At 39.5% G+C, this 27,037-nt stretch overlaps 2 protein-coding genes across 2 annotated transcripts in view; both read right to left on the reverse strand.

Annotated features, from left to right (window-relative positions):
• Positions 1-17,951, reverse strand: part of ADAM17 (ADAM metallopeptidase domain 17) — a 37,125-nt gene extending 19,174 nt beyond the window's left edge. The window contains exons 1-10 of the mRNA XM_015825142.1: positions 17,795-17,951; positions 14,578-14,710; positions 14,022-14,155; positions 11,950-12,038; positions 9,526-9,694; positions 7,948-8,078; positions 6,776-6,865; positions 5,143-5,256; positions 3,519-3,663; positions 2,654-2,742 (exon numbers count right to left, since the gene is read on the reverse strand). Of these exons, the coding sequence (XP_015680628.1) occupies positions 2,654-2,742; positions 3,519-3,663; positions 5,143-5,256; positions 6,776-6,865; positions 7,948-8,078; positions 9,526-9,694; positions 11,950-12,038; positions 14,022-14,155; positions 14,578-14,710; positions 17,795-17,918 (1,218 nt within the window). The 5' untranslated portion in view covers positions 17,919-17,951. The remainder of the gene's footprint in view (positions 1-2,653; positions 2,743-3,518; positions 3,664-5,142; positions 5,257-6,775; positions 6,866-7,947; positions 8,079-9,525; positions 9,695-11,949; positions 12,039-14,021; positions 14,156-14,577; positions 14,711-17,794) is intronic.
• Positions 17,952-22,383: 4,432 nt separating this feature from the next.
• The window catches only part of YWHAQ (tyrosine 3-monooxygenase/tryptophan 5-monooxygenase activation protein theta), a 12,973-nt gene continuing 8,319 nt past the window's right edge, over positions 22,384-27,037 (reverse strand). Inside the window, exons 3-6 of the mRNA XM_015825143.1 lie at positions 24,578-24,701; positions 24,253-24,416; positions 23,528-23,623; positions 22,384-23,068 (exon numbers count right to left, since the gene is read on the reverse strand). Coding sequence (XP_015680629.1) covers positions 23,009-23,068; positions 23,528-23,623; positions 24,253-24,416; positions 24,578-24,701 — 444 coding nt within the window. The 3' untranslated portion in view covers positions 22,384-23,008. The remainder of the gene's footprint in view (positions 23,069-23,527; positions 23,624-24,252; positions 24,417-24,577; positions 24,702-27,037) is intronic.

The raw sequence follows: 27,037 nt of genomic DNA on the forward strand, positions 1-27,037 counted from the left end.
TCATTAATAAAGAGGCCAACATACAGCATAGCCAAAAAAAACCCCCTACAAAATCTTTTACATCTTACAGAGGGTAGAGAATAATCTATCAACTCCTCATTATGGTGCCTCCAGAGAGCTAAAGACCGAAAAATAGAAGATGCAGTTATGGAAATATCCAGAATAAGCCTCATTACCTACTTTCCGTGTGATGGAAAAAAAATATCAGAGGAACACCCGTGGGATCACCACTATGAGGACTCATAGCACAGATCACAATGCAAGGTCTAGAAACTATAGCACTCCCACATGTATTTCTCATAATAAAATTGTACTAGAGAAGATACACGTAACAATGAACGGCATCTTCAAATGAGTACAATTCACAAGGGAAATAAAGAACAACACCCTAGACTTCCTGGATATCCTCATCAGCAAAGGAAATGGCAGCGAATTAGAAATGCAAGTCTAAACAACCCACACTAACCAAGTACTCCATTTGTGAAGTAACAATCCAATCTCCCACAAGAGGAGCTGTGTGAGAACATTATTCAGAAAAGTACGAAAAGTACATTGCAGCAATCCTGAACACCAGAAAAAAGAAACAGACCACCTATACAGAATCTTCCAATAAAATGGATACCTATGCAACTTTATCAAAAAGTGCCTGACCCACTCAACTCACTGCAGCACAACCAACACAAGCTATGAAAAGAACACAGCAACATCTCATAAACAACCAACAGATTATTATAACCATCTGGCATCTCTGTAGGACACAAGTCAATAAAGTCCTCCATAATAGCCACTATGCAGGACAAATAGGCAGAAGACTAACAGAGTACATCCATGAAAACCAGCTATCAGCCAGAAGACATCCCTTCATCTCACAAGATGTGGAGAGATTCAAACATAGTTTTGACTGGGAAACTGCAGGCATCCTAGATCGAAAGGTAAATTTAACTGAGTCCCTGTGGACTTTACTCAGCTAACAGGGGCAGTGCTCATCTCTGTTTCAAGGCCATTGAGATGGTGCTGTCTGAAAATATTTCTGCAGTCATGTGGCCAGCATGACATCACAGAGCACTGTTACCTTTCCACCGAAACGGTACCTATTTATCTATTTGAATTTGCATGCTTTTGAACTGCTAGGTTGACATGAGTTGGGGCGAGGAATGGGAGGCTCACTCCATTGGAGCTTGGGTCACAAACTTGGGCTGCTAGCTTTCCAGCCGACAAGCACAGTGTCTTAACTACTGAGCACCAGGGCCGCCCCATCCTAAATCCAAAAATGCTAGGGAATTCTTGGAAACTTGGCATTCAGACAAATCAGCCATCAATAGACACAAAAAACAAGCCATATTTATACATCATTCAAAAACATACTTTTCCGCAGCCAACTCCCAGATAGATAAGAATTAACATCAGTCAAACAGAAAACAATACTTTAATCAAGGAACTACTAAGGAGAAAACCACACTCCACCAAAACGGCAGGGCAAGCTACTATATAGAAATAGGAAGCAAACCCCACACTCACTCGCACTGATGATGGTACTTATTTGGGTAATGAAACATCTGCAAGCAAACAACCAAGCTCAGAGAGCACCAAGAACACCACAGTACAATCCTGAACTATAACATATTATCTTGTGTTAGAAGACAAGACTTCATTATAATTCTGTTCAGTTAGCTGACTTCGACTTCTGACAGTAGGACCAACAATGCTCCAAAGATTTCTGTTACTATATAGTTGGTTGCAAAATTTTAGGCACACGTAGTTGTACGATTCAATAAATGCCTAAGTGAACAGAAGCTGACACAACTTCTACAAGCTATAAAGCTAAACATAACATCTTCTGCAGATTGCTGGCTGCCAGCAGTTCGGCAGTTCGAGTCTCACCGGCTCAAGGTTGATTCAGCCTTCCATCTTTCTGAGGTCGGTAAAATGAGGACCCAGATTGTTGGGCGGCAATATGCTGACTTTGTAAACTGCTTAGAGAGGGCTGTAAAGCACTGCGAAGAGGTATATAAGTCTAAGTGCTATTGCTGAGTGGTATCTTTCTGCAAATCTGAATGCATGCTACTATTTACATAAAATTCTTTACAAGTTGAAAGTAATAAAACAATGAATACAGCAAATGCAGAAGTTTGGACACCTTTCCAGCGAGTAAAGGAAGTCAAGTTGAAAAGAGGATGGATATCTCAACAGGACAATAATTGAAAACACAATCAACCAAATCAACTCCGAAGGTATTCGAGAAGGTTCGCACGCAAGAAGACTTAAGAATACTTCTGAGGTCAAAGAGTGAGAAACAGTTTTAAGAAGCAAGAACAAACTTAACTGGCTACTGGAAACGTTTGGAAGCTGTTATTTCTGCCAAAATAGGTGTTATGAATTACTGACTGGAACAATGCCCAACTTCTGCACCTACCAAATTCATTGCTTTCCTATTTCTTACAATCAGGAATGCCTACACTTTTTCATGAAATATAATACTGAACACTCCAATGATTTTAAATAATAATCAACATTACCACAATGTGTTTAGCAGCTCAGTCACCGTGGCTGGTAGGAAAAATCATCTTCAACAACAAGAGTCATCAGACAATTAGCCCCCAAAAGCAACATTATTGATTTCCTTAAAATGGTATCCATAATTTATTGGCGATACCTTTGTAAGGATTGTTTTGCCATAGTTCTTTGTGCTGGTTAAGCCACTGTTAAGATAGACAGCTTTTCCTGGTATCGAATTAGAATAAGCTAGGAAAGAAAAGATAAAAATATCAAGTTAAGACTCATTCAATACTGCTGGGCCATTGTTGGATACATGCAGAAGGATTCACAATCTTAGGAACATATTTTGACAATTCTCTTTGACTGATGCTTCTCTCAATTATGCTATCTCACTAGGGAAGGGAAACAAAGAGTACAAACATGCCACTCTTAGTTGGCTGTGTTTTAGGAGTTAATGCTTAATGCCAATTTAAATCTAAAGAAACTAGATTTTCTGGAAAGTTCAAGTCTCTTTTCAGCTTTTACAGAAAGTCTTTGACACCTACCATGTTTCTGTCCTGCCTGAACTTGCATTAAGTTATTTCTACAAAATAAACTACTAGCTTTTTCAATAATGCCTATTGGCCCATAAGCCTGAAAAAATGAAAATGATGGGGAAATGTAATCTACTGCATGTTTGGACATGTACACATCTTCCCGGAAAAAATTAAGCAGGGGCAATAAGAAATGGAGCTAGCAGGTACCAGTCTAATAAAGCAATGCCGCGGGATGAGTTTGTTTTTCCCATGACAGTCACTCTGTAAACAAGAACGCCCATCTCCAAACAGGCCTTTTGTGCAAGTGCCAGAACATAGTCTCAACATTTCAAATGTTCCTCCTGGTCAAAAACGATTGGAGACCTCTGCTGTAAGTCACCAGCTCATTTTAACTGCCTACAGTAGATACATACTTTTTTTTCTTCTTCTGACATTTAAATTCACTTCCTAGAAGAAAAACCAAATTCGAAGTAGAAAGAGATTTACCTTTTGGGCAGATGCCACCATGGCTGTTTGGTTTTTGAGATGCCACATAAGCTAGTCCGAGAGTACCCATATCAAAATCTTGGTATGTAAACAGATGAGCAAGGCACACCGTAGCTGCTTTTTCAGCTATGTCATAACTGAATTGCTTTGGGGGACAAATAAAGCAAACGCTTTTTAGTTTAGAGATGCTTAGTCAATAAATTAGGAAAGAAGATCAATAAATAAGAGATCCCACTTCCGGCATCACCAAATAACGCTTCTCTGTTCCATTTTTTTTTTAAATGTTTTAAAAATTTTATTGAGTAGACATTTAAAAACAGGTTGAACACAGTGTGGCTTTTCTGGCTGTTATTTTGCCATACATACTATACCATATATCTCCCTATTCATTGATCTTTTATACCATTTACATATTGCATTTTATACTATTTACCTATTTATATATTTACATACATATTTACGTCTATTTACAACATAACTTCCATTTCCATTCTTATTTCATATTCTTTCTGATCTCTATCTTGCAGTATGCTCACTTTGAGGTTGAAAATCTACACTTTCTCTTTTCTAGACGAGCTTCCTTTGTTCTGACTTTTTCTCCTCGAGTCTAACCAATAGTACGTCTTATCCCAAACTTCGTAATACTCTGTTTCATCCTTGTCTTTAATTTCTAATGTTAATCTTTTTTAATTAGTTCACTCTCCACTTGGGAATTTCCGTTTTTCCAGTTCTGGGCATAGACCAACCTTGTTGCTGTTATGATATGCAACACTAGATATGTCTCTCCTTTGTTAAACTTCCCATCTATCATTCCCAGTAAAAACAGTTCTGGTCTGGGATCTATCTTCAGTCCCAACATTTCCTCCAACCAAGTCTTTATTAGCCAAATTCTTTGGCTTTGGAACAAGTCACCACACATGATAATAAGTCCCTAACACTTTCTTGCACTTCCAACACTGTGGTGACATATCTTTTCTCATCTTTGCCAGTCTTGTTGGGGAGAAGTGCCACCTGTAAAACATTTTGTACAAATTCTCTTCTGTCATAAATTACTCAGGACCACCTAGTGAAGCATTCCAGAAAGTAAGTAAACACCCTATAATAGCATTTCTGCATAATGAAGATTGAAAAATAGTTAAGATATACTTGATAAAGCATGCTGCATCAACATGCTGTGATTGGCGCGACGAGCCATGCGGACTCCTGCTGCGAGCGGCAGCACTGGCGCGATGCACCACGTGGGGTGCGGCCGCAAGCAGCCGCAGAAGAACTCAGGCAACAGTGGGACAGGTGTCAGGGCGAGGGAAGACTGACTGCAGCGGTCCTAAGGTAAGCAGGTACAGAGCGTGTGGGACAGCTCCACCTCCCCACACCCCAGCCCTAGCTTGATTTTTACATGTGCACCTCGCCCCAAAACTAGGGCATATTTTGGGGATAGGGCTTATATTAGGTGTATACGTAAAAAATGAAGCTAGGGATTATTTTCAGGATAGGTCTTCTTTTTGGGGAAACATGGTATGTTGTAATTTGGAGATCACCTGAAACTTAAGCGAGTCAAAAAAAAAATATTTATACCTAATTTTATCATTTAAAATGCATGCACACACACATACACAAAGCCTACCTCTAGCAGCTGCTTGACTTCCCAGGCATCCTTCTCTTCGTCAGGCTGACTTTTTGCCATATTATAGTGTTTTTGTTTAAGAGGTACATTTTCTGGCTCACTATGAACAATGATCTTTATTAAACAGAAAGAAAATATTTAGAAATTTTGTAAAACCAGAAAAAGGGATCAAAAAAAATGCTTCAGTTTTTTAATGAAGAGAAAATAACATTACTCATTAGCAAAGGCTCATAGCAATTCATATACTTAGAATTGCTACACAATTTCTCCCCCCCCCCAGCAAACTATCACTCAAACAGAAAGTTTCTAAAGTGATTTATCTGGTGAAAGAAAACATATTTCTGTTTCTTGAGTGAAATAATCAGATCCAAACAAATCCTTCAGCACAGCAAGCGCATATCAATCTTTCAGATTTCAGTAGCTTAACCTAAATCTCTAGAATTTGGTAAATAAATACTTTTTGAATAAAAGTTGCAGCTACATATCCAATAAGACTGATTTTAAGGAGAAAACATTATTGGACCAACAGTGGTAAGAAAATAATCAGAACATTACCAGGCATAGGCTACTTTTATTATCTTATATGGGAAACAATTGTTTTTACATATCAAATATTGAACATCTGGTCAGGACTTCTCTTGGCAATGAAAAAAATGGGTCAGTGACACAGCTGTTTGCTCTTTACTATCTTTACTAACAAAAAATAAATATATTTAATGCAGAAGTTTAAATGAAACAGCATAATTCACTGAGACATATGCATTCATTACTTCACATAAAGATAGTCAGTGCTATCAACAATAAGAGAGTTCCAAAATTAAAACTCTTAACCAAAATAGAACAGTATACCATATAAAAAGGAGCGCCTGAAGGACACTTTTTCCTGGTTACAGTTTCTTAATTTAAGCAAGATTTGCTGCTGGGAGAGGGATGGAAGTGTTAGCATGGAAGACAACTGCAGTGACTATTGCTGTAGTCAATTTTTTTTCTGACTGAAATACTCCCAGCTCACCAGGTCTGTTGTAATATCCTCTCATGTGGCTTTGTCTCTACTAAATATGAAGATTTAGAAAAATATGAAAGAACAAAAATTGGTGAATTTGGGGGAGATATTACAGCAGAAGTAGAATGCCCTCTTCTAATTTTATTTTTTTCTAATTTATTGTAGGATAGTAAGTGATGCTGCAATGGGACTTATATAAATTCATTTAATCATAGTCTCTTATTGTTTATGCTGTATTTTTAATAACTAATGCTTTTCTTTAATAATTTAACATGTAAATTTCAAGTTAAGGAAAGTTTTCTGAATATGTTTGTAAAGTAAGTAGAAGCACCAATGGTTTTTAAAAAGTATATACCAAGAAAGATTTTTCTCACTAATAATGCCTGTTGCTGCCTCTCTTCTTCTTGAGTTATGTTACTACCTGGCTACTTCCTCTATCTGCATTTCTATTAGAAAGAAAAAGGGGAAGGAGAACAAAGAAGAACTATAACCTTCAGGATTATCATACTTCATCACACGTTTTGCACGTATCACAATTTACAATTAAATTATTCAATAAAATACTGAACTGAATACACTCTGGTATACAGCAAAAGTGTTCACATATCCTTCCGGGAGGTATTTTAATACCTGCTCTATCTGTATGCCATATCCTTTGAAGTGGGCGTTGTCCCACGAGGTATTGCGATAGATATCATCCACTCTGTCTATTAATTCAATCTAAATGCAGAAAGGAAAACAAGGAATTCCAGTCAACCCATGTCATTAGAACCAGCATTGTGAGCTATTTATAAATACATGCATGTTCTGTGCATGGGAAAGGAATAATAGCATTCCACTTATTTAAGTCATTGTATTTGTTACATTTGTATTACACTAATCAAGCAGGAGTTCAAGGCACCATTCATATATGTAAGCCCAGTTTGGTGTGACGGTGAAGGTGCTGGCCCAAAACTAAGAGACTATGAATCCTAGGCCTCCCTTATACATAAGAATTGCTGGGTGACTATGGGACAAATTGCTGTTGTGGGGGGAAAAGCAGGCAGGAGTATTAGTATGTTTGTTGTCTTGAGTTGTATATAAAAACTGTGAAATAAAATAATAATACTGTTTCTTTCTCATCGTTTTTCTCCATAAAAATGGAGGTAAGTTGGACTAAAGTGGCACAAACTCACAAACAGGTGGGTTTATGCCATTTACGTTTCTTGTAACGTAAATGGCGTAAATGGCATACAGGTAGCCATCGGCTTACGACCACAATTGAGCCCAAAATTTATGTTGCTAAGTGAGACAGCTGTTAAGCAAATTTTGCCCCATTTTACGATCTGTCGTGTCACAATTGTTAAGCAAATCACTGTACTTGTTAAGTTAGCAACACGGTTATTAAGTGAATCTGGCTTCTCCCACTCACTTTGCTTGTCAGAAGGTCACAAAAAGGGATCACATGGCCCCGGGATACTGAAACCGTCATAAATATGAATCAGTTACCAAGTATCTAAATTTTGATCATGTGACCATGGAGGATGCTGCAATGGCTGTGTGAAAAATGATCATAAGTCACTTTTGTTTGGTGCCATTGTAACTTCAAACGGTCACTAACCACGCTGTTGTAAGTCGAGGATTACCTGTATGTTAATATTGTCTATTCCAAGCATTTTTCATATGTACATCCTTAATCATATCTGCGGAATACTACTTAAATATTTAGTTATACCCTCTCATTCAAATCTGCCAGACCTTAAATGTAGCAAAATAAATGGGCATACTTTATCAGCCAAATGACAGCAGGTAATTACACTTACTAAATAGTTAATGGTGGTGCTTTCTTCCCCACGGCCCATATTCTTAAAGAAACGATGATCTGCCACCACTAACATCTTGCAGGTATTTTTCAAGGGGTCTGGAACAGCTCTTCTTCTCCGAGGAATATTTTCTATCATGATAATTGGAACATTACCAGGTGACTTATTTATAGCTATTATATCAAGAATTTCTGTAACATATGAATATGTTCATCATAAAATTTATATGTTCAGTGCAAGTGCTATGGATATAACAGAAAACCTTGGGGAGTTCCAGAAATTGCTTATGGGTATTTATTCATTTATTAACCACCCATTCATCCCACATTTTAAGGGTCAAGAAAACCTTTCTCAATTTTATCTCCACAATCATAACCATGTGACATATGCAGAGACAGTGAAAGGGTGAAAAGAGCAACTATTTTTAAAGTGCTTTTCTTCTCTCCCCACCCCCACACAATAAAAAAGCAGAAGCAGAACGCTCATTTACAGAAATCTTTTGCTTAAATCTTTCTTACATCATGTCTTTATGCCAGAGGGATCGCGTTAGGAAAAAATGCTAAGCCAATTTTAAAAATAATGGATTATTACCAATGGTATGCGGACGCCAGGCTAGAATGTGCCTTCTTCCAATAAAGTGAGAACAAGACAAGCATTCAAGGCAGATAGCGTACTATGCATGAGTTGCTGTATGCTAATATCCTGATCTTTATAGTAAAGTAAATTTTCTATAAGCTTCCGGAGTGAAGGAGACAACTTTCTGTTGCATAAACGTCACAATGTTAAACAGAAAGTACAGGTAATTCTCAACTTACTACCCCAATTGAGAACAGAATTTTTGTCGTAAGTTGATGTGGTTGTAAAGAGAGACGTCATGTAACCAAACCAACGATGGCTATCCCAGCATTCCCTGATGCAGTTGTTAACCAAGAATCGCAAGTCATTAACCAAGTATCTACACAAAACAAAGCCATCCCAGACTTGGTCCCTTCAGCTCTGATTCCCCCCCCCTCCAGTAAGAGAACAGACTGCCTCCAACTCACCCCACCCACCTACTTTGTGGGATGGCAAGCAGCCTCTGAACCGTGAAGCTTACTCAGCTGCCTTCTCTCCAGTTCCCCGCACTAGCCTTTCACCTTTTGTGCCCAGCCACTGTGGCTGAAGCAGAAGCTCCTCACTGCCTTTGCTGCCTGCTTTGTGGACCCTTTTCGCTGCCTTTGCTGTTTCCTTTTTGGATCCAGCTTCACCAGTGATCATTTTCTACACACACACTAAAGCTGCACTATCTTCATAAATCTCCTCGGCACAACTTTAGCCTTGGGTAAGAAGCAATGGCCCCTGAGGTTGTAAAGGCAAGGAGGTTGCCAAGCGCCCAGATTTTGATCATATGATGATTGGGATGCTGCAATAGCCATCATTTGGGCATGGGTTGTAAGCCCATTTTTTTTAAGCACCACTGTAATTTTGAACTGTCGCTGAACAAATGGTTGTAAGTGGAGGATTATGTAGTACCTTATGCTGTTACAGAAGAATCTTATACAATTCTATGAAAATATTGCAAATAGTTAAGACACTTACCTTTATTTACATGATTATCCTTGAGCCCTCCTCCCCAAAGCCCCTTTTCTTCTGGTTTGACATAACCACATACTTTTGGGGATTCTAATCGTGAGATATCCTTGATATCTTCAGATCTATATACCAAAAGCCTTTCATCTTCTGTGTTGTTGAGAAACCTCCATAAGGGCTAGGAGTAGAAAAAACAGTATCACAGATATGATTTTGTTTTCCTGTCTGTTCAAAAATAAGCTACCCTAAGTTCAACAAAACGTTTTTTAAGTAAATGCAGCTTAAGTGGAGTAACTTATCAAAAGCTGTCACTTCAGAAGCCTGAAGAACTAAACATGCTAAAGCCTAGTATTCTTTAAAATAATTATTTATGTTTGTGAATATATCTCTGTGGTGGCGAACCTGTGGCACGCAGAGCCCTCTCTGTGGGCACACGCGCCATCGCCCCAGTCCTAGGCCTTCAGCTGGGTTTATAAAATCTTTTCGCTTTAGGCCTCCACCGCCGTGTGCAAAAAAAAAAAAGGTTCAATCAATCAATCAATTTCAACTTCTCGTGGAAAAAAAAGATCTCACAAAGTTGGAATTGATTGAACTTTTTAGTCCCACCCAGTCTACCGTTATCACCACAGCCATGCCCACCTAATGGGCCACGCCCACCCCGGCACCCGACGATACATAAGAGGGTTTTGTGTTGCAATTTGGGCACTCGGTCTCTAAAAGGTTCGCCATCACTGATATATCTAATTCTGTCCTAAACTACCTTACAGGGCTTTGTAAGTATACAACAGATTTGTTGTTTTTTTTACATTAGGTAAAATTATTTTCATTTCTAGTCAATATAGCTAAACAGCTCCCCTATCCATTCTCTTTAAAATAGCTTGCCAAAATTATGAATTTGAATAATAATGCTACATTTTAAAATAAATAGCTTCATTCAGGTCTGAACCTTGGTTAATTTCAAAATAATGTCATTACATTTATCAGACTCACTACTGATACTGAGCCGGGATTTAGGCTCATATATTATTCCCATTCATTCCAATATCCACTGCAGTATAATGAAACATTCATAAGTTATCACTTCTGTTTTAGACTAACTACAATTTTATGCTCTATTCAAATGATAATCTAGACAACTATAATTTGCTTTTGTGAGCAGTAGTTCACGAAGAAAAAAAATGACAAGAAGTGCAATTGTAAAACAAAGAACCCTAATGGCTCATTTTGCTCCTTACTGTTTTGTAAAATATTCAAAAAACACTGACCATTACAATAAGAAAAAGGAAATTATTTCATGGAACTAGGCATTAAAAAAATGACTGGATCTTAAATACAGAAGATCCCCAAAAGGTTGATAATTGGAAAACAGGTAGTGCTAGAGTTATGACCACAATGGAGCCTGCTCATTATGACTGTAAATTATGAAAGTCATAAAACCATTTTACGATCATGGTGGCGCAGTGGTTAGAATGCAAAATATTGCATGCCAACTCTGCCGACAGCCAGGAGTTCGATCCTGACTGGCTCATTATTGACTCAGCCTTCCATCCTTCTAGTGTCAGTAAAATGAGGACCCAGATTATTGGACGCAATATGCTGAGTTTTTTAAACTGCTCAGAGAGTGCTGTAAAGCACTATGGAGTGGTGTATAAGTCTAAGGGCTATTCCTATTGTTATTTTACAGTTTATGCAGTGATCACTAAGCCGAACTCTGCAGTCATTAAATGAAGTATCTGCTGGTTTTCAGCAAAGCTGGCTTAAAATGTAGTCACATGACCACAGGATGCTGCAAACCACTATAAATGCAACCATGTTGCAAAGAACCTGAAGTTTGGTCATGTGACCACAAGGAGCAGGGAGATATCTGATAGTCAGAACTTTGGATTTGGATTGTAAGTCGCCTTTTTCAGGTAGTTTTTAGGCTAAAACAAATTTATGGCAATTTTCAAAGAAACACTTTCTAAGCAGACGGTTAGGTACAGCAAGGGAGAAAACTAATATGGTGCAATATGATTTTCTTAGATTCTGCGTAAGCATCATATTCCAGACGTCAGGGAGAATTTTACCTATATGGATAATCTTTCATTCAGGCTCCTTCTTGATATGATTATTTATATCACATTTTAAGTATGTTAAACTATTCTTTTTCTTTTTACGACCCTGTAATCCCTTGCTTCGGGATGGAGTCGGGGCGATTGAATGGAGCTGAGCCTTTGCTAGCCAGATGCCCTTCCTGATGCCTATGTGGAGTTTGCAGCAGACATTTTCTCTTTGCACCCTGACAGAGAAACCTTCCGAGTAGGAGGCAAGTGTCTTTGTCTCTAGGCCGCCACGCCACTCAAAGTATGTTAAAAGAATATTAAAATATTACAATCTATTAAAACAAAGTAAGCAATCATTTGGCTACATGTAGATTTATATAATGGGATATACCTCAACATTATATTCTTCTGCATCTGTATTGATCCTCACTGTGAAGTCACCTTCACCTATGTGAGCTATAACTTTGGAATTACTGTGACCTGGATATGGGGGGGGGGGGGGGGAAGAAAAAAATGGATCTATTAATGGCAGCAAATAGTATAACTTCCTTTAGTTAGCAGCTACTTTATACTGAAACATACACAACAGGCCCTACTATGAGTTATTTAAAGCCAAACATGCTAGATTGTAACAGGTCAGTTCCCATTTGCAAAGAAATTACATATTATGAATTTGAGGTTATGTCATGAGATTCAAGGAAAATCTTTGGGTATATTCACTGACTATATCAAAAGACATGCTCCAGGGCCTGAAGCTTGGGAAGCAAAATGAACCAGAGAGGTCTTTTGTCAATTTTTTTTTGGCTTGAGTTTATCCCTGGTGACCGTTTTATTATTTTTTGCTAATATTAATTTTTAGCATTTGTTAACTGGGGAATGACATTTGTGAGATGGGAAGCCATCTGAATCAATATAATAACAATATTACTTATTTCCAATGATTTTATTATTGTAAACAATATGAATAACTTCCTTAAAATGTATACTACCTTCCAACATTTTTTAATCACTTTGCTTTAGTATTTTGCACTATGGGTCCATTAATGCTCTTGCTGTCATATAGGTAGTCCTTGGGTTACAATGGCAATTGGGACTGCGAGTTCTGTTGCTAAGTGACATGGTTCTTAAGTGTAACATCATGTAACTGCATCATTTAACAATGGCATTTCCGCAGTCTCAGTTGCCATTGTTAAAGGAGGATTTCACATCATCATGACTTCTGATTTCCTGAGAGCTTCTTCAATTGACTTTGCTTCTGGGAAGGTAGCAGGTAATATTGGAAGCTGTGATCACCTGATCATGGCTTGCTGCAACGTCATAATTGTGAGCCAGGCACCCAGATCACAATCTGGCTGGCACTCTGAGGACCCATAAGTCCCCACTGTATAGCGCCACTGTCATAACCCAAGGACTACCTGTACCACAGCAAGAGTGCTAACTGGACCCAAAGATTATAACCATCCTGTCTCATTTTTATATGATATTCATGGTCTCCCAGTTCATTTGTGGACCAAAAGCAAGCTCTATCAGTCTAAATTGGCCTATAAAACTCGCCATAGCTGGGGATTATACTATCCATACCACCTACCCATTTGTTCCTCTCTGTTGGCGGAGTTTCTGCTCCAATTACTTTCCCAAATTCAGATGCTGCAAGTGGCAATGCAACACTTATAATTTTGCCTCTGAGGCACCAGTCAGACATATTCATTCTCTCCAGTCCTTTCAATACCTTAATGTTTAAAAGGTAAATGCTGAAATCAAAAGTTGTAATGAGCTTGCTTAGGTTTCTACTGTTTATGAACTGTAGTCTTAATCATCTTAGCTTCTAAGAATTATGTCAGGATTCTAATCTGTTATAAGTTATCTAGTGAAAACATTTCTGAATATAATAAATAAATATTAGCACTCAGAATGCCAATAGACTCTAGTAACAGATCTATTATGCATTCCATTTACACAAATACCTAGTAGCTGTCTGTAAAATCTGTAGTGTGGTTTGGCTATTCCAATAGCCGTTCCTTGTCTTCTGAGATTAATTTTTCCAGAACAGAAAGTTGTTTATGGTATTCCAGATCATGGCAGTTTATACATTTTTTAATCCAATTTGATTTTCCGTATGTTAGTAATCCTAAAGGAAATCAACCCTGACTGTTTCTTTGGAAGGATAGATACTGAAGCTGAAGCTCAAATACTTTGGCCACTTAATGAGAAAAGAGGACTCATTAGAAAAGACCCTGATGCTGGGAAAGATTGAAGGTTGAAGGCAAAGACAGAAGAAGATGGCAGAGGATGAGATGGTTAGATAGTGTCATCGAGAACAAACATGAATTTGGGCAAACTCTGGGAGACAGGAGAGGACAGTGGAGCCTGGAGTGTTATGGTCCATGGGGTCATGAAGAGTTGGACATGATTTAGCAACTGAACAACAATGCTAGCAAGCAACACTTACTTGTATACACTTACCAACAATATGACCTGTGAAAAATTCTTGCCATTGTACATGATACTGTCTTTCATTGCCTTGGCCATCAAGAATAAGTGCTTGAAAGTTTTTTGAAAAATGGTCTGCTGTTGATGTTAAATATAATTGAAAATGCCTGTAAAAAAATAATTTCAGATGTATCTAAAATACTTGATTTCTTTATGCACAATATAGTAGGAATTGTTGCATATGGCTCTCTGTGGAATTGATGACAAATAGCATCAAGGATGTTTACTAATTTTTTAATTTTCAAATCTGAGATAAATGTTTAAGAAAATACATCAATACATTATTAAAAGAGATTCAAAGGCTCTGCATACATATTTGAGCTTTAGATACTGAACTACCATGCTTGCCAATACATTTGCCTGGTGGGTGAAAGCCAATGATATATTTATTATCTTACATTATAAAGGCCCTAAAATAATTTCCTTTTCATTCCTAATAGACGTAATGTTCCTACTACTCAGAAAATACGTGATTGCAGCAATACATAAACAAGACCGATTCTGCATTTAACTAGAAAAAAAATCATACCTATGCAATGCTGAAAAACTAATAAGCTTCTCTATATGGGATTCAGGTTGGAGATCTCTTCGTCTTACTGAATGTTGTTGGATGTTGGAGACAGAAAGAATATCATAGTCTGAAAGAACAGACTCCAATCTCTCTGGGGAATAAAGAAAGTGAAGGCTTAAACAGAACAAATATAAAGTGAAGTATTGGTCTATAACTAAATGGAACAAGATGCATCTAAGCATATCTTTCACTGAAGCTGCACTATATAAGACATATGACTCAGTCCCACTAATTTGGACATTTGTGATTTAGTAAACTGTGTTGTGTTTGCCACTCACGCCCCTGAAAATATTAAGTTTTTGTTATGTGGAATATTGTTCCCTTTTAATGTCTCATTTCATTTACAAGAAAGTGCCAAAATGAAATATATATACCAGTAATTATATCCTTTCAAGAACTCTATGGAAATGACATGAAGCATGAATAAATGGCTATACTAGAAAACTGTAACAGAATCAGGAACTGAAACTCAAAACTCCACACCCCATTCCAGAGATATTTCTTAAGAATTACAATTACCGTACTTGTTTCCTGCACCAGAAAAGATTAGTACACATTTAAGATCTTTAAAAATATCTTTTATGAGCATCTGCAGCTATTTTATGCCTATCCATACATACAATACTGTTCAATAATACAACCTCAGCTGAAAACTTTTCTTAATTTATATGTGTGGTTCTTATACTGTAAAGGGAGGCCTAAGCTCCCTATAATAAAGATGTATCTCACCTGCCATAAGGATAGTTTTAACATCATGTCAATGTTTAACTGTGCATGAAATCACCTATGGCTGTGTTTACAGTCCTGATCTCAGTATTGGAACAGTATAGATCAGTGGTGGCGAACCTATGGCACGTGTGCCAGAGGTGGCACTCAGATCCCTCTCTGTGGGAACACATGCCATGCCCCTGAGATGGCAACCGTCCCTCTTCAACCAGCCCCTCGCTAACTCGCCGAGGTCCCATGTGGCCGGATGCATCCCTCCTGGCCTCGCATGCTCTCCTTTTCCCACTGCATCGCCGCCTCAGCTGTCGGCTGGCTGTCCAGCTCAGAGGCAGCTTCTCTGAACTGCTGGTGGCGGGCTGCGGAGCCTCAGAGTGTGCCGGTCGAGGGGCTGGCAGGCTGTGGCTGCTGATGGACACTGTCAGCCCCCATGCACTCACTGGCCTCTGTGTGCGGGGGCCGATGGTGTCAGGCAGCAGCCATCCTGGCCCCTGCCTTGCCTTGCGACAATGGCATCCCCACCCTGCCTCACCTTGCCTCGCCTCACCCCACAGGCGTCCCTCCCCACGAGCAACATCAAGGTGATCACGCCTACCTTGGCCATACCCACCCAGTCTGCCATGACCACCACAGCCACGCCCACCCAGTGGGCCATGCCCACCTGGCACCCGGCAATATATAAGTGGGTTTTGGGTTGCAGTTTGGGCACTCGGTCTCTAAAAGGTTCGCCACCACTGGTATAGTCCTCGACTTACAACATTTGTTTAGTGACTGGTCAAATTTACAACAGCACTGAAAAAAGTGAGTTATGACCATTTTTCAGACTTATGACTGAAAGCATCTCCATGATCATGCGATCAAAATTGAGACATTTGGTAACTGATATGTATTTACGACAGTTGCTGTGTCCTAGGGTCACGTGATTACCTTTTGCAACCTTTTGACAAGCAAAGTCAACAGGAAGCCAGATTCACTTAACAACTGGGTTACTAACTTAATAACCGCAGTGATTCACTTAACTGTGGCAAGAAAGGTCATAGAATGGGCAAAATTCACTTAACTGTCTCGCTTAGCAACAAATTTTGGGCTCAATTGTGGTCGTAAATCGAGGACTATCTGTGCAAAAAATACGAATGATCATCCCAGCTCTATCTAAGAGTAATCAGAATTTTTTGGTAGGTTGCTCCTGCTTTTGACACTGTTGCCTAGAAAACCTCATTGCCTCCATGAAACCACCAAAACATGGGCTTGACTCAAAGATAACTATTGTACTATTTTTTTTTAATCCTCAATCAAGTGATTGCCTCCCACCCTCATGAATTTTTTAAACAATTGACATTCTATTATTTTATAACATTTAATGATAGTGGAACCTAAGATGGTAATGCCCATCTTCACTTCCCCAAGCTCTTTGTAAAGACCTCCCTCTTTTTTCAGACCATTTGCTTCCTACCTGTACAGGGGTATGAACGTCTCTACAGGTAGTCTTCAACTTACAACAGTTCATTTAGTGGCTGTTCAAAGTTACAATGGCACTGAATAAATTGACTTATGACCATTTTTCATACTTACGACCTTTCCAGCATCCCCATGATCATGTGATCAAAATTCAGATGCTTGTCAACTGGTTCATATTTAGGAACCGGTTGCAGTGTCCCAGGGTCATGTGATCATCTTTTGCGACTTCCTGACAAGCACAGTCAATGGGGAAGCCAGGTTCACTTAACAACCACATTACTAACTTATCAACTGCAATGATTCACTTAACAAGTGTGGCAAGAAAAGTCATAAAATGGGGCAAATACTCACCTAACAAAATCTCACTTAAAATCATTAATTGTGGGCTCAATTGTGGTTGTAAATCGAGGACTACCTGTATGTGCTATTAGTGTATTTTATAGGCAGAGCTCTTCAAGGACTCAAAATCCTCCCTAAAGGAGAAGAGGATTTTTTTTTTTCTTGCACACCCCGTTCAACCGGTTTACAACTATGAGCAGCCCCCTCTCTGGGCAACGAGTTCCCCCCCCCTCAAAAGTTCCCAAAGAAACGTTTCTTCCCAGGCAACCTCCGGCAAATCCCGCAGTCCCGCTAAGTGGCGCAAAGCGTTCACACTGCAGGCTTTGCCCGGCCTTTCCCGGATGGAGAAACAGTTCAGCTCCTCAACAGGCTCCTTTCCAGAAACTCTCCGCGACGGCCAATGCTTTGCCCCCCCCACCACCACCCATTACTCGGCACCCTGCACGGGGGCTTCAAGCGGCGAGGAAGCCTCCCGGAGAGCCCGCTCGGCTCCAGCCAGGGATCCGTCCCGGTTTGCGCCACCCCGACGGGAGGAAACAGCCCAGCAGTTGGCCAAGCGGGAGGATCGCTCGGTTTCTCGGGTTTCTGTCGGGCGGGGGGGGGGGGGCAGCGAGGCAAGCTCTCCTGCGCCCCCGCCTTTTCCCCAAGCACTCACCGAGTCGTGGCTCCCGATGCCCGTCCCGGGGTCGCAGGGCGGAAACCCCGAGCGCTAGTAGCAGCAGCAGCGAGAACCAAGCGGGAAGCAGCCGCCGACCGGAGCGACGGGACTGAGGCTGCATGGTCCCCGGGCGGCGGCAGAACTCCTTCTCCTTCCTTCCTTCCTTCGCGCTCACATCAGCCGACGTCCGCCTTCCTCCTCCGGCCCCAGGGAGGCTCTCGCCCTCTTTCCCACATAGACACACACACGGAAGATGAGCCGGCCTCCCGCGGAGCATGACGGGCCGGCAGAGCGGCCGCCATCTTGTTCCGCTCGGGAAGGGGAGGAGCGTTTCCCCAGTGACGTTAGAGGCGGGGGGAAGCGGCGGCGTTTTGATTTCGCTCTTGTCTGGGCCGCTTCTCGAAGTAGAAAGAGGGGCAGCTGTGGCGAGAGTTAGCGCTGGTATCCGGGGAATGAAGAATAAATGCATTTTTGTTTTAATTTTTCGGCTGGGGCCTCCTGTGCCGCTTACTCAGCGCTTGGCAGGCGGAGGTTTCCTTGGACTTCAGTAAGGCACTGCCACAAAGAAGAGGGAGTCAAGCTATTCTCCAAAGCGCCTGAAGGCAGGACGAGAAGCAACGGATGGAAACTGATCAAGGAGAGAAGCAACCTAGAACTAAGGAGAAACTTCCTGACAGTTAGAACAATTAACCANTTATTATTATTATTATTATTATTATTATTATTATTATTATTATTATTATTAATTATTATTATTATTATTATTATGTGAGCTCAGTGGCAGCAGCTGGCCCAGCTTGACTGAGGTGGACAGTTACATCGGCCACAGAGTAGTACAGGTACTCCTCGAATTACGACCAAAATTCAGCCCAAAATTAAGTGAGACCTGTTAAGTGAGTTTGTCGCCATTGTACGACCTTTCTTGCCACAATTGTCAAGTGAATCGTTGCAGTTGATAAGTTAGCAATCCGGTTGTTAAGTGAATCTGGCTTTCCCCGTTGACTTTGCTTGTCGCAAAAGGGGATCACATAACCTTGGGTCACAGCAACGGTCAAAAATATGAACCCGTTGCCAAGCATCTGAATTTTGATCACATGATCATGGGGATGCTGCGATGATCGTAACTCTGAAAAACGTTTTTCAGTGCCACTGTAACTTTGGTCACTAAATGAATTGTTGGGAGTCAAGGACTACCTGTATACAAGGACTATCTGGAGAGGTAAGAGTTGCAGACTAGATTGGAAGAGCGACAACCCTGAACAACGACGAAAAAGAAAGTTTCATGGAAGTGTCTCTAGTGAAGTTACACATAATCAAGCTCATTTGGAAGGAGACTTTGCTTTCCATTTGGGGCTACTGGAAAAAAAAGACTCCACTAGAGAGCTGTCTCTTGGCTTGTCCCCTAGCTGTAAAAGACAAAGGTCTCCTTGGTCAGTGTTGAAACTGTCAGGAGTATCCTTATCCGAGATCTGGATGGCAGCCCTGACCCTCTCTAAAACCTTTCCTCAGAAATTGAAGCCTCTGCATCCAGTGGCACTGTGTGTTATTCACAATCCTAAAATTGTGTTTTTATTCTGCCCTCTATTGCTATATAATGGCTTTATTGGAGGAGAAAAGTTTTGAAATCCTATGAGGGTTCCCTTTCCCATCAGTTGTAATTTTGTTTGACTTTAGGATTAATATTAACAGATTTTTTTCTCAAGTTCTGGAGTAAGATTTAGCAGTGAAGGAAAGGAACTTGACTAAAAGTGACAATCATTAATTTATGCAGAAAAGGCAGGCCTAAAGGTTCAAGCCATTATCAGTGTTGTAACCTAGGAAACAGGTTTGAGTACTATACGGTCCCTATCCTGTACAAGAATACTAAATTATCAGCATACAGGAACTGGCAATCATGAAGCCTCTAAGCTGGGCTACCGTTTTGCAAAATACATCTGTTGTACTAGGAATTTTTGGTGTAAATGGAGACCAGAGGTTAGAAGAAAATCATCTGACTTGAAAACTCATTTAAACAAATTTCACACTTAGCAACATAAATGTTGGGGTCAATTGTGGTCGTTAAGTTGAGGACTACCTGTATTTCTACCCAATTCTTTACCCCACTTCTTCTATTTGTAAAGGTAACTATGCAAATAGATCTATTTCTAATCTGTATCATGAATCTAACCTTAAATCTATTTCACTACCAATGATGTTTGCCCCTTAAATATGACCCATCATTTTGCTACACCTAATGTTCAACGATATGCTCTCCAGAGTGAAACTAGCATTTTTAATTTGGAGAAAAAGGGAGATACGAGGACTCAATTTTAAAGAAATAGAAAAATCTTATGAGACGGGCTACATATAGTGACAGTGAGATTCTTAAACATACTTTTTGCTAACACCTACAACTGTAGTCTCATAATTGAAGTCCTTTGTGGTTACCTGAATAAGGGAATCATTCTGATTTATCTCCCCCCCCCCAACCAAACAAATGATGCTGTGGTGGTGCTGACAGAATGCCTGAAGGCTGTAAGAGTCTGGATGAGGAAGTACCAGCTTCTATTCATCCATGGCAAGGTGGAGTGGCTACGGGATTTGTCATCCAGACCCAGGTGGTATTTTGTTCTTTAACTCTGAATGGAATGGTGCTTCCCCAGTCTGAGCTGGTATGCAGTGTGCAATTTAGGAGTCCACCTGGACTCATAGCTCCTGCTCGAGCAGGTGGCAGCCATGGCTTGGGGAGGGGGGGGCTTTCGCAGATTTGTCTATTGTGCCAATTGCACCTTTCCCTGGAAGCCTTGCTCATGGTTACTCAGTTTGGATTACTGCAATGCATTCTACTGGACCAGGGGTAGGCAACCCAAAACACTCAAAGGAGCCAATTGGACCCATTTCCCACCGAAAACAAAACACTGGGAGCTGCAAAACCCTTTTGATATCTAAAATGAAGCTAACACTGCATATATCCTTTTTTACCTTTATTATAGGTGTGTGTGTGTGTATATTAAAGGTAAGAGTATATATGCAGTGTTATCTTCATTTTAGATGTCAAAAGGCTGTCTCTCTCTGCTCTCTCCCCCCCCCCCCCCTCCGATCTTCTGCTCACCTGGCAAGCTGGCTTCAAGCTGTTCTCCAACAAGCTCAGGGGTAGGCAACCTCGGCTCTTTTATGACTCATGGACTTCAACTCTCAGAATTCCTGAGTCAGCATAGCTGGGCTAGCTAGCTCTCTCCTTCCCTTCCTGCTTCCTGCAGACCCAGCAAAGGGAGGAGCTCCGCCCAATAAGCTTTTCAGCTTTTTTACACACACACACACACACACACACACACACACACACACAGGGAGGGGCAAGTGCCTCTCTCTGTCTCTCTCTGCAAATGGCAAGAGGCTGGGAGCCGCAGGGGAAAGGCTCAAAGAGCCACATGCGGCTCTGGAGCCGCAGGTTGCCGACCTGTATACCGGACTGTCCAGAAAATGAACTGGTCCAGAATGCAGCAATGCACAAGTAATGGGAACCCCTAGATTTGCCCATGTAAGACTTCTGCTGTGTGAGCTGTGTGGGCTTTCAGTTTTTTTCTGGGTGCAATTCAAGGTGGTCTTCCCCTTTAAAGCCCTATATGTCCCAGGGCCAGGTTATATGGAGGCATCTACAGGACATCGGCCTGTCCTACCTGGTCAGATAGGGTGGGTATGCTTTCGTTTCCTTCCCCTAAATATTGTCATCTGGTGGGAGCTAGCAAGCCTGCCTTTTCTGGGACAGCCAACTGCCCTATGGAACACTGTGCACCATAGAAGTTAGGCAAGCCTCTACCCTCCAAACCTTGCGTAAAGTTTTGAAGACCTGTTTTTTTCTTTCCCCAAGTGCTAGGGTATTATTAGGTGACTGCACATCATGAGCTTCACTTGGTGCCAGGTTTTTGTTGGTTTTTAATGTCTTGGTTTTATAGTTTTAATGTGGTTTTGCATATTCTTTCTACTTTTGATTGGAAGCCATTCAGAACGGGTTACAAGATGAACGGCTAAAAAAGTGTTTTAAATAAATAAAAGGTAAATGGATACAATGACTATTCCTAAGAACATTCTCAAAATATTGAGATTAACAAAGATTGAGATCATTAAACATACGGCTGTTGAATTATTTTCTCCCCAGACTTTTTGAAAAGGATTCAATATAGGTAATTTGTCTTTACTTTCAATTCAGCAGTCCAGCTTGTTAAGCAAATAATTATATTTTTAGAAAAGCTGCATGTAAATGTTACAAAGCAACATTTTATGGTTTATAAAATGTAATTTTATTTAATGTTATTTTGTTACATAGGGCATTAACATTTTCACAAGGCTTTTTTGGGACTACAATCAATGATTAGCAACACACAATAGTGGTCCATCTACCTACAGAACAAATCACTGGACGAACTTGACACCTTCATACATGTGCACAAATCTGCATGGAAAAGTTTTATACTTGGACATGTGACCACTTTCCCCATTCCAGTGTTAAGAAATGACATGCAATTTAGTCTGCCAAAAAGGCACTCCCTGTTTTCTGGCAGTAACATGCTGCTTCTAAGACATAATCAAGTGAATACCAGAACTACAAAGGCAGGAGTGTGATATTTTATTGGGAGGGGATAGCAATTGGACAGCAGCAACTGAAGAGTAAGAAGAGTCCCTGTATTTAAACACTCAATAGCTCCTGCTGTACACATATGTAGGAAGCCACACTACTATGCTTTCTATGTAGCCCAATACTCCCATATCCTACAGAAAGGAATTAACAATAGCATGTAAAAATCAAACCAAGTAACCCCTGAATAAAAAGGGAATGTGAAGAATTGTACTGCATAAAACTTTTTAGTTGCGTTACTCAAATATTTGTGTTTTTTCTGTAATACCAAAACAATTGCTTGAAGGACCTGGTTCAGATTTCTTTAAAAAAATACCAAATAACTTTAGTCTGCTACTTAAGTGTTTGGAAATTATTTATGTTTATATGAAATTTAAGCCAGTATTAATACTTTTCTACAGCAGTAACCGCACACCAGGAAGGCCAAGACAAACACAAATCAAGGAATGGATTTTTCCCAAAGCTGCAGTGTGAAAAGACTATAAATTGATTTCCATACATATGGATGGGTTCTCTTTGCTATAGGAAATCCAAGTGGAGCTATAAGGAATGAGACGTGTAAAAAGATTTCTTGAGAAGAATGACACTCCAGGTTCAACTTAATTTTCTGCACCTTCCGCAGCATCACATTCTTCTCCTGCGCTGTCTGATGTCCATAACTAGAAAGAAAAACAACCAGACTGAAGTACAGCACATTCAGTTTAAATATACACTTATTCTGCCTTTCAGCCCTCGAATAACTGTTCAAACAACCTGACACCCCCCCACACACACACACATATTGAAATCTTCTAAATGGCAGAGTAAATAAGCAATGGCAAAGATAACCGGCTTTTTAAATGATGAGTTCATTCTCCTTTAAATAGCTTTACCTACATCATGTGAAACTGTTAATATTACTTGGATAATAAGTCATATATGCATTTCTATTTAAGTTTAGCCAAGGGAAATAGTCTTAGAAAGACAATATCAAGAATGTATGTCTATTATTCCTATACCAAACAGCCTTGGCTTGCAACTATTATTCCTAAAGGTATTTTCCAAAGAATCACAATTAAGAGTTGCAAACTCAGATTTTAAACACAGTTATTCTAAGAAAATTAAAAGGTGTATCTTACTGTGAGGTTGTCTCTAAGCAACTGCATGATGAGTGTGCTATCTTTGTATGAGTCTTCATTCAGTGTATCAAGTTCAGCAATGGCTTCATCAAAAGCCTGTAAGAGACACAAAAACCAGTCTTACTCATTTCAGGAAAAAGACTTCCCCAAAGTAAACATTTGTATAGAAAGCTAAATCAGCTTTCTTCATAGGTGTATCTTATTTCTTTAATGAAAACTGCTCTGAATTATATATTATATATAATTATATATTATACAATAATAATTGTTAATACAAAACTTGTTTAATGAAGCTTTCAAGCAAAAAAAGGAAGGGATGCTTAGCCACAATGTTTTCATCTGGTGAACAAGATTTATCATACATACTTTAGACAACAGGGGAAAAGAGAGCAATCAATCCTAAGTACTGTTCCCTCAAATTAAGTTTCACTGTGATCAATGAAGGCAAAGATGCAACCTTATACAGTGGGCAGTTGCATCTTGAAATCACTAAGTGAAAATCTGTGAAGAACAATTAAGTGCCCTTTAGTACACTTCACTGTTAATGGGTCTCTCAAGTTTCATCATGTAACAGCAAATCATGGGGAAAGATACATCACTCTAGACTATATTTTACAAGAACTCTATGTTCTCTACATACAATTCTCATTTAAGAAAATAAGCAGTTGAGACTACAAAGTCCTCTTCCTTTACGTGCATGCACAGACATACAAAAAAAAACTTACTGTCTTGGCCAATGTGCAGGCCAATTCTGGATTGTTGAGGATCTCATAATAAAACACCGAAAAGTTAAGCGCTAGACCCAAACGAATTGGATGTGTAGGTTGCATCTCTTTCTTGCTGATGTCAAATGCTTCTTGATAAGCTGCCTGTGAATTTTCTATTGTTTCTGTGAAGAAAAAGGAAAAATAAGTGAAAGCAACCTAAAAAATTAGTCGGAACTATTATCCACACAAGCAGGACATAATACATAATGCTCCTGCCTTTTATAATGGCTTTATACACGTGTTCTAACTGAAAACTATAGGTTTAAATGAACACAGTACTCACGTTTCCTGTCATCTCCACTTGCAACTTCTGCAAGATAACGGAAATAGTCTCCTTTCATCTTCAAATAAAAGACCTTGCTCTCTGGATTAGTTGCGTTAGCTATTAAGTACTTGTCCAGCAGTTCCTATCACAATAAAAATGAACACAAAAGCAGCCATTTGGTCATGTATCACCTTGCTTAGATTCAGGTAAAATGTCACCACCATAAAAGAACAGCACATTCAATTACATGAAAACATTTAAACTACTATACTATGTTGTAACTGGGTACAATTGCACTTTAGGTACAAAAATGCCTTAAATAAAAGGAATATTAACTTCTAGGATTATCTTGCTAGTTATGCAATACATAATATCTAGGCCAGCATTCCCCAATCTTTCCGTGTTGGCAGCCTGGCGCAGGGGAGGGTGGGAAGAGGGGATAGGTTTGTGTGAGAGGCAGGCACGCACACATGGACAGCTTCATTTGTGTGAGCGGTGGGCACATGGGGACCCCTGATCTAGGCAATACTTATACAAATTACTAACAAGAAATTAAGGACACATACCCATTAACTTTTATTATCTGGGGGGAAAGCACATAAATATAAAATAAACACATAAAATAAATGCACTATTAATTATATAGCTGCCCATTTTATATCAAATTCTGGGCAGGTTCCAATCAATAAAAAACAGAATACTTATACCTATTAAAACCATAAACATTAAAAACCTGGCACCAAAATTAGGCTTCCAACATCTCATTAAATCCTCTCATCCACCTCATCAGATTCCAGTGCCTGGGGGAAAAGCCAAGTCTTTTTAAGTATTTTTCAAAAGGAGGGTATTTAACTGGTCATATATTTAATTAAAAATTCATCCCACATTTCATTCAGTGTTTCAAGGCAACCTGCACAGCTCTCCCTGCTATGTTCCCTTGCAACACTTTGAGACAAGAACCTAGATTTTCCAATTCCTTAATTACTAAACCATTTAGAGCTCTAGAAATATTTGCTATAAATATTAATACAACTGTTCTGAAACATTCATGGGCCAAGAATCCTATTCACCTGCTCACCTAGCATGATTTTTTTTAAAGGCTATCAAGCAGAGAATCAGTATCTTTGATTCAGTTGAGATGTTGGCCCTTCTCCTGTTTTCCTTCCTCTGACCTGTTCTTCACTCAACTCTCTTTTTCTGTCTTATTCTTTCAGCACTATGTAATATATACATTACTTTGCTCTCTAATTTAACTAATAAGTAGGTCCCCTGTGTTCACAATGCAGAAATATGAGTTTCTGAAGAATATTGCTAGACTGATGATTCTAAAGGTGGGTGGAACAGAGTTATTTTTCTGGAATTTCTTCCAGCATTGTTTTCTCTCCCTCCCTCCCTAAATGGTCAGAGAAGATAGATCAGCCTGAAGCATCTAATTCTGGGTAGGATGAGAGCAAGCAGAACATAGCTGACTTAATTTGCAAGGGGATGTACAGGCAAAAGACAAGAATGGTAATAACAGGTGAATCTAAGTGCCAGGGATTTGAACATGAAAACTAATATAAGGTAGGCTTCCTTAAAATCAGTACAAGGTATAAATAAGCTAAAAATGAAATCCTGAAATAAAATAAGTAGGTACAGATAGTCCTTAATTTACAACAGTTCATTTAATGACCATTCAAAGTTACAATGGCATTGAAAAATGTGACTTATAACCGTCTTTCATAGTTATGACCTTTCCAGCATCCCCATGATCAAGTGATCAAAATTCAGATGCTTGGCAACTGGTTCATATTTATGATCATTGCTGTGTCCCAGGGTCATGTGATCACCTTTTGCAACTTTCTGACAAGCACAGTCAATGGGGAAGCCAGATTCACTTAACAACCATATTATTAACTTATCAACTGCAGTGATTCACTTAACAACTGTGGCAAGAAAAGTCATAAAATGGGGCAAAACTCATTTAACAAATGTCACACTTAACAACAGAAATGTTGGGCTCAATTGTGGTCGTAAGTCAAGGACTACGTGCAATGGTGACATGACTTGTATTCTTAGCCAATCTATCATGAAAACTCACCTTCAAGCTTACAAAGGAGTCATCAAAAAACTAATAATCATTTTAAAAAGCATTATCTTTTGATAATTAGCCTTTATGTATTTATGTCTATGGTTTGATGTTAAAATCTGAAGTATCTTAAATGAAAATTTTGTGGCAACTGAAGCAGATCGCCCAATAAAAAAACTATTTTGCAACAGTGATTCTTAAAACAGCAATAGGTAGTTCTTTGTGATGGTTTGCAAGTCATTTGGACATTATATTAATATCATTCCATACATGTTTATATGCTGTTCTAAACTGTAAGACTATCCAAGCCTGAAAAACAATAGACTGGGTGTGATGATTTGTATTTTTGTAGTGTGGCAAGCTGCAGAATCCCTTCCCAACTGAATATGCAAAAGGAATAAAAGAGACAT

Source organism: Protobothrops mucrosquamatus, unplaced genomic scaffold, assembly GCF_001527695.2.
Source record: "Protobothrops mucrosquamatus isolate PMUCROS unplaced genomic scaffold, P.Mucros_1.0 scaffold2507, whole genome shotgun sequence".
Classification (NCBI taxonomy): Eukaryota; Metazoa; Chordata; class Lepidosauria; order Squamata; family Viperidae; genus Protobothrops; species Protobothrops mucrosquamatus.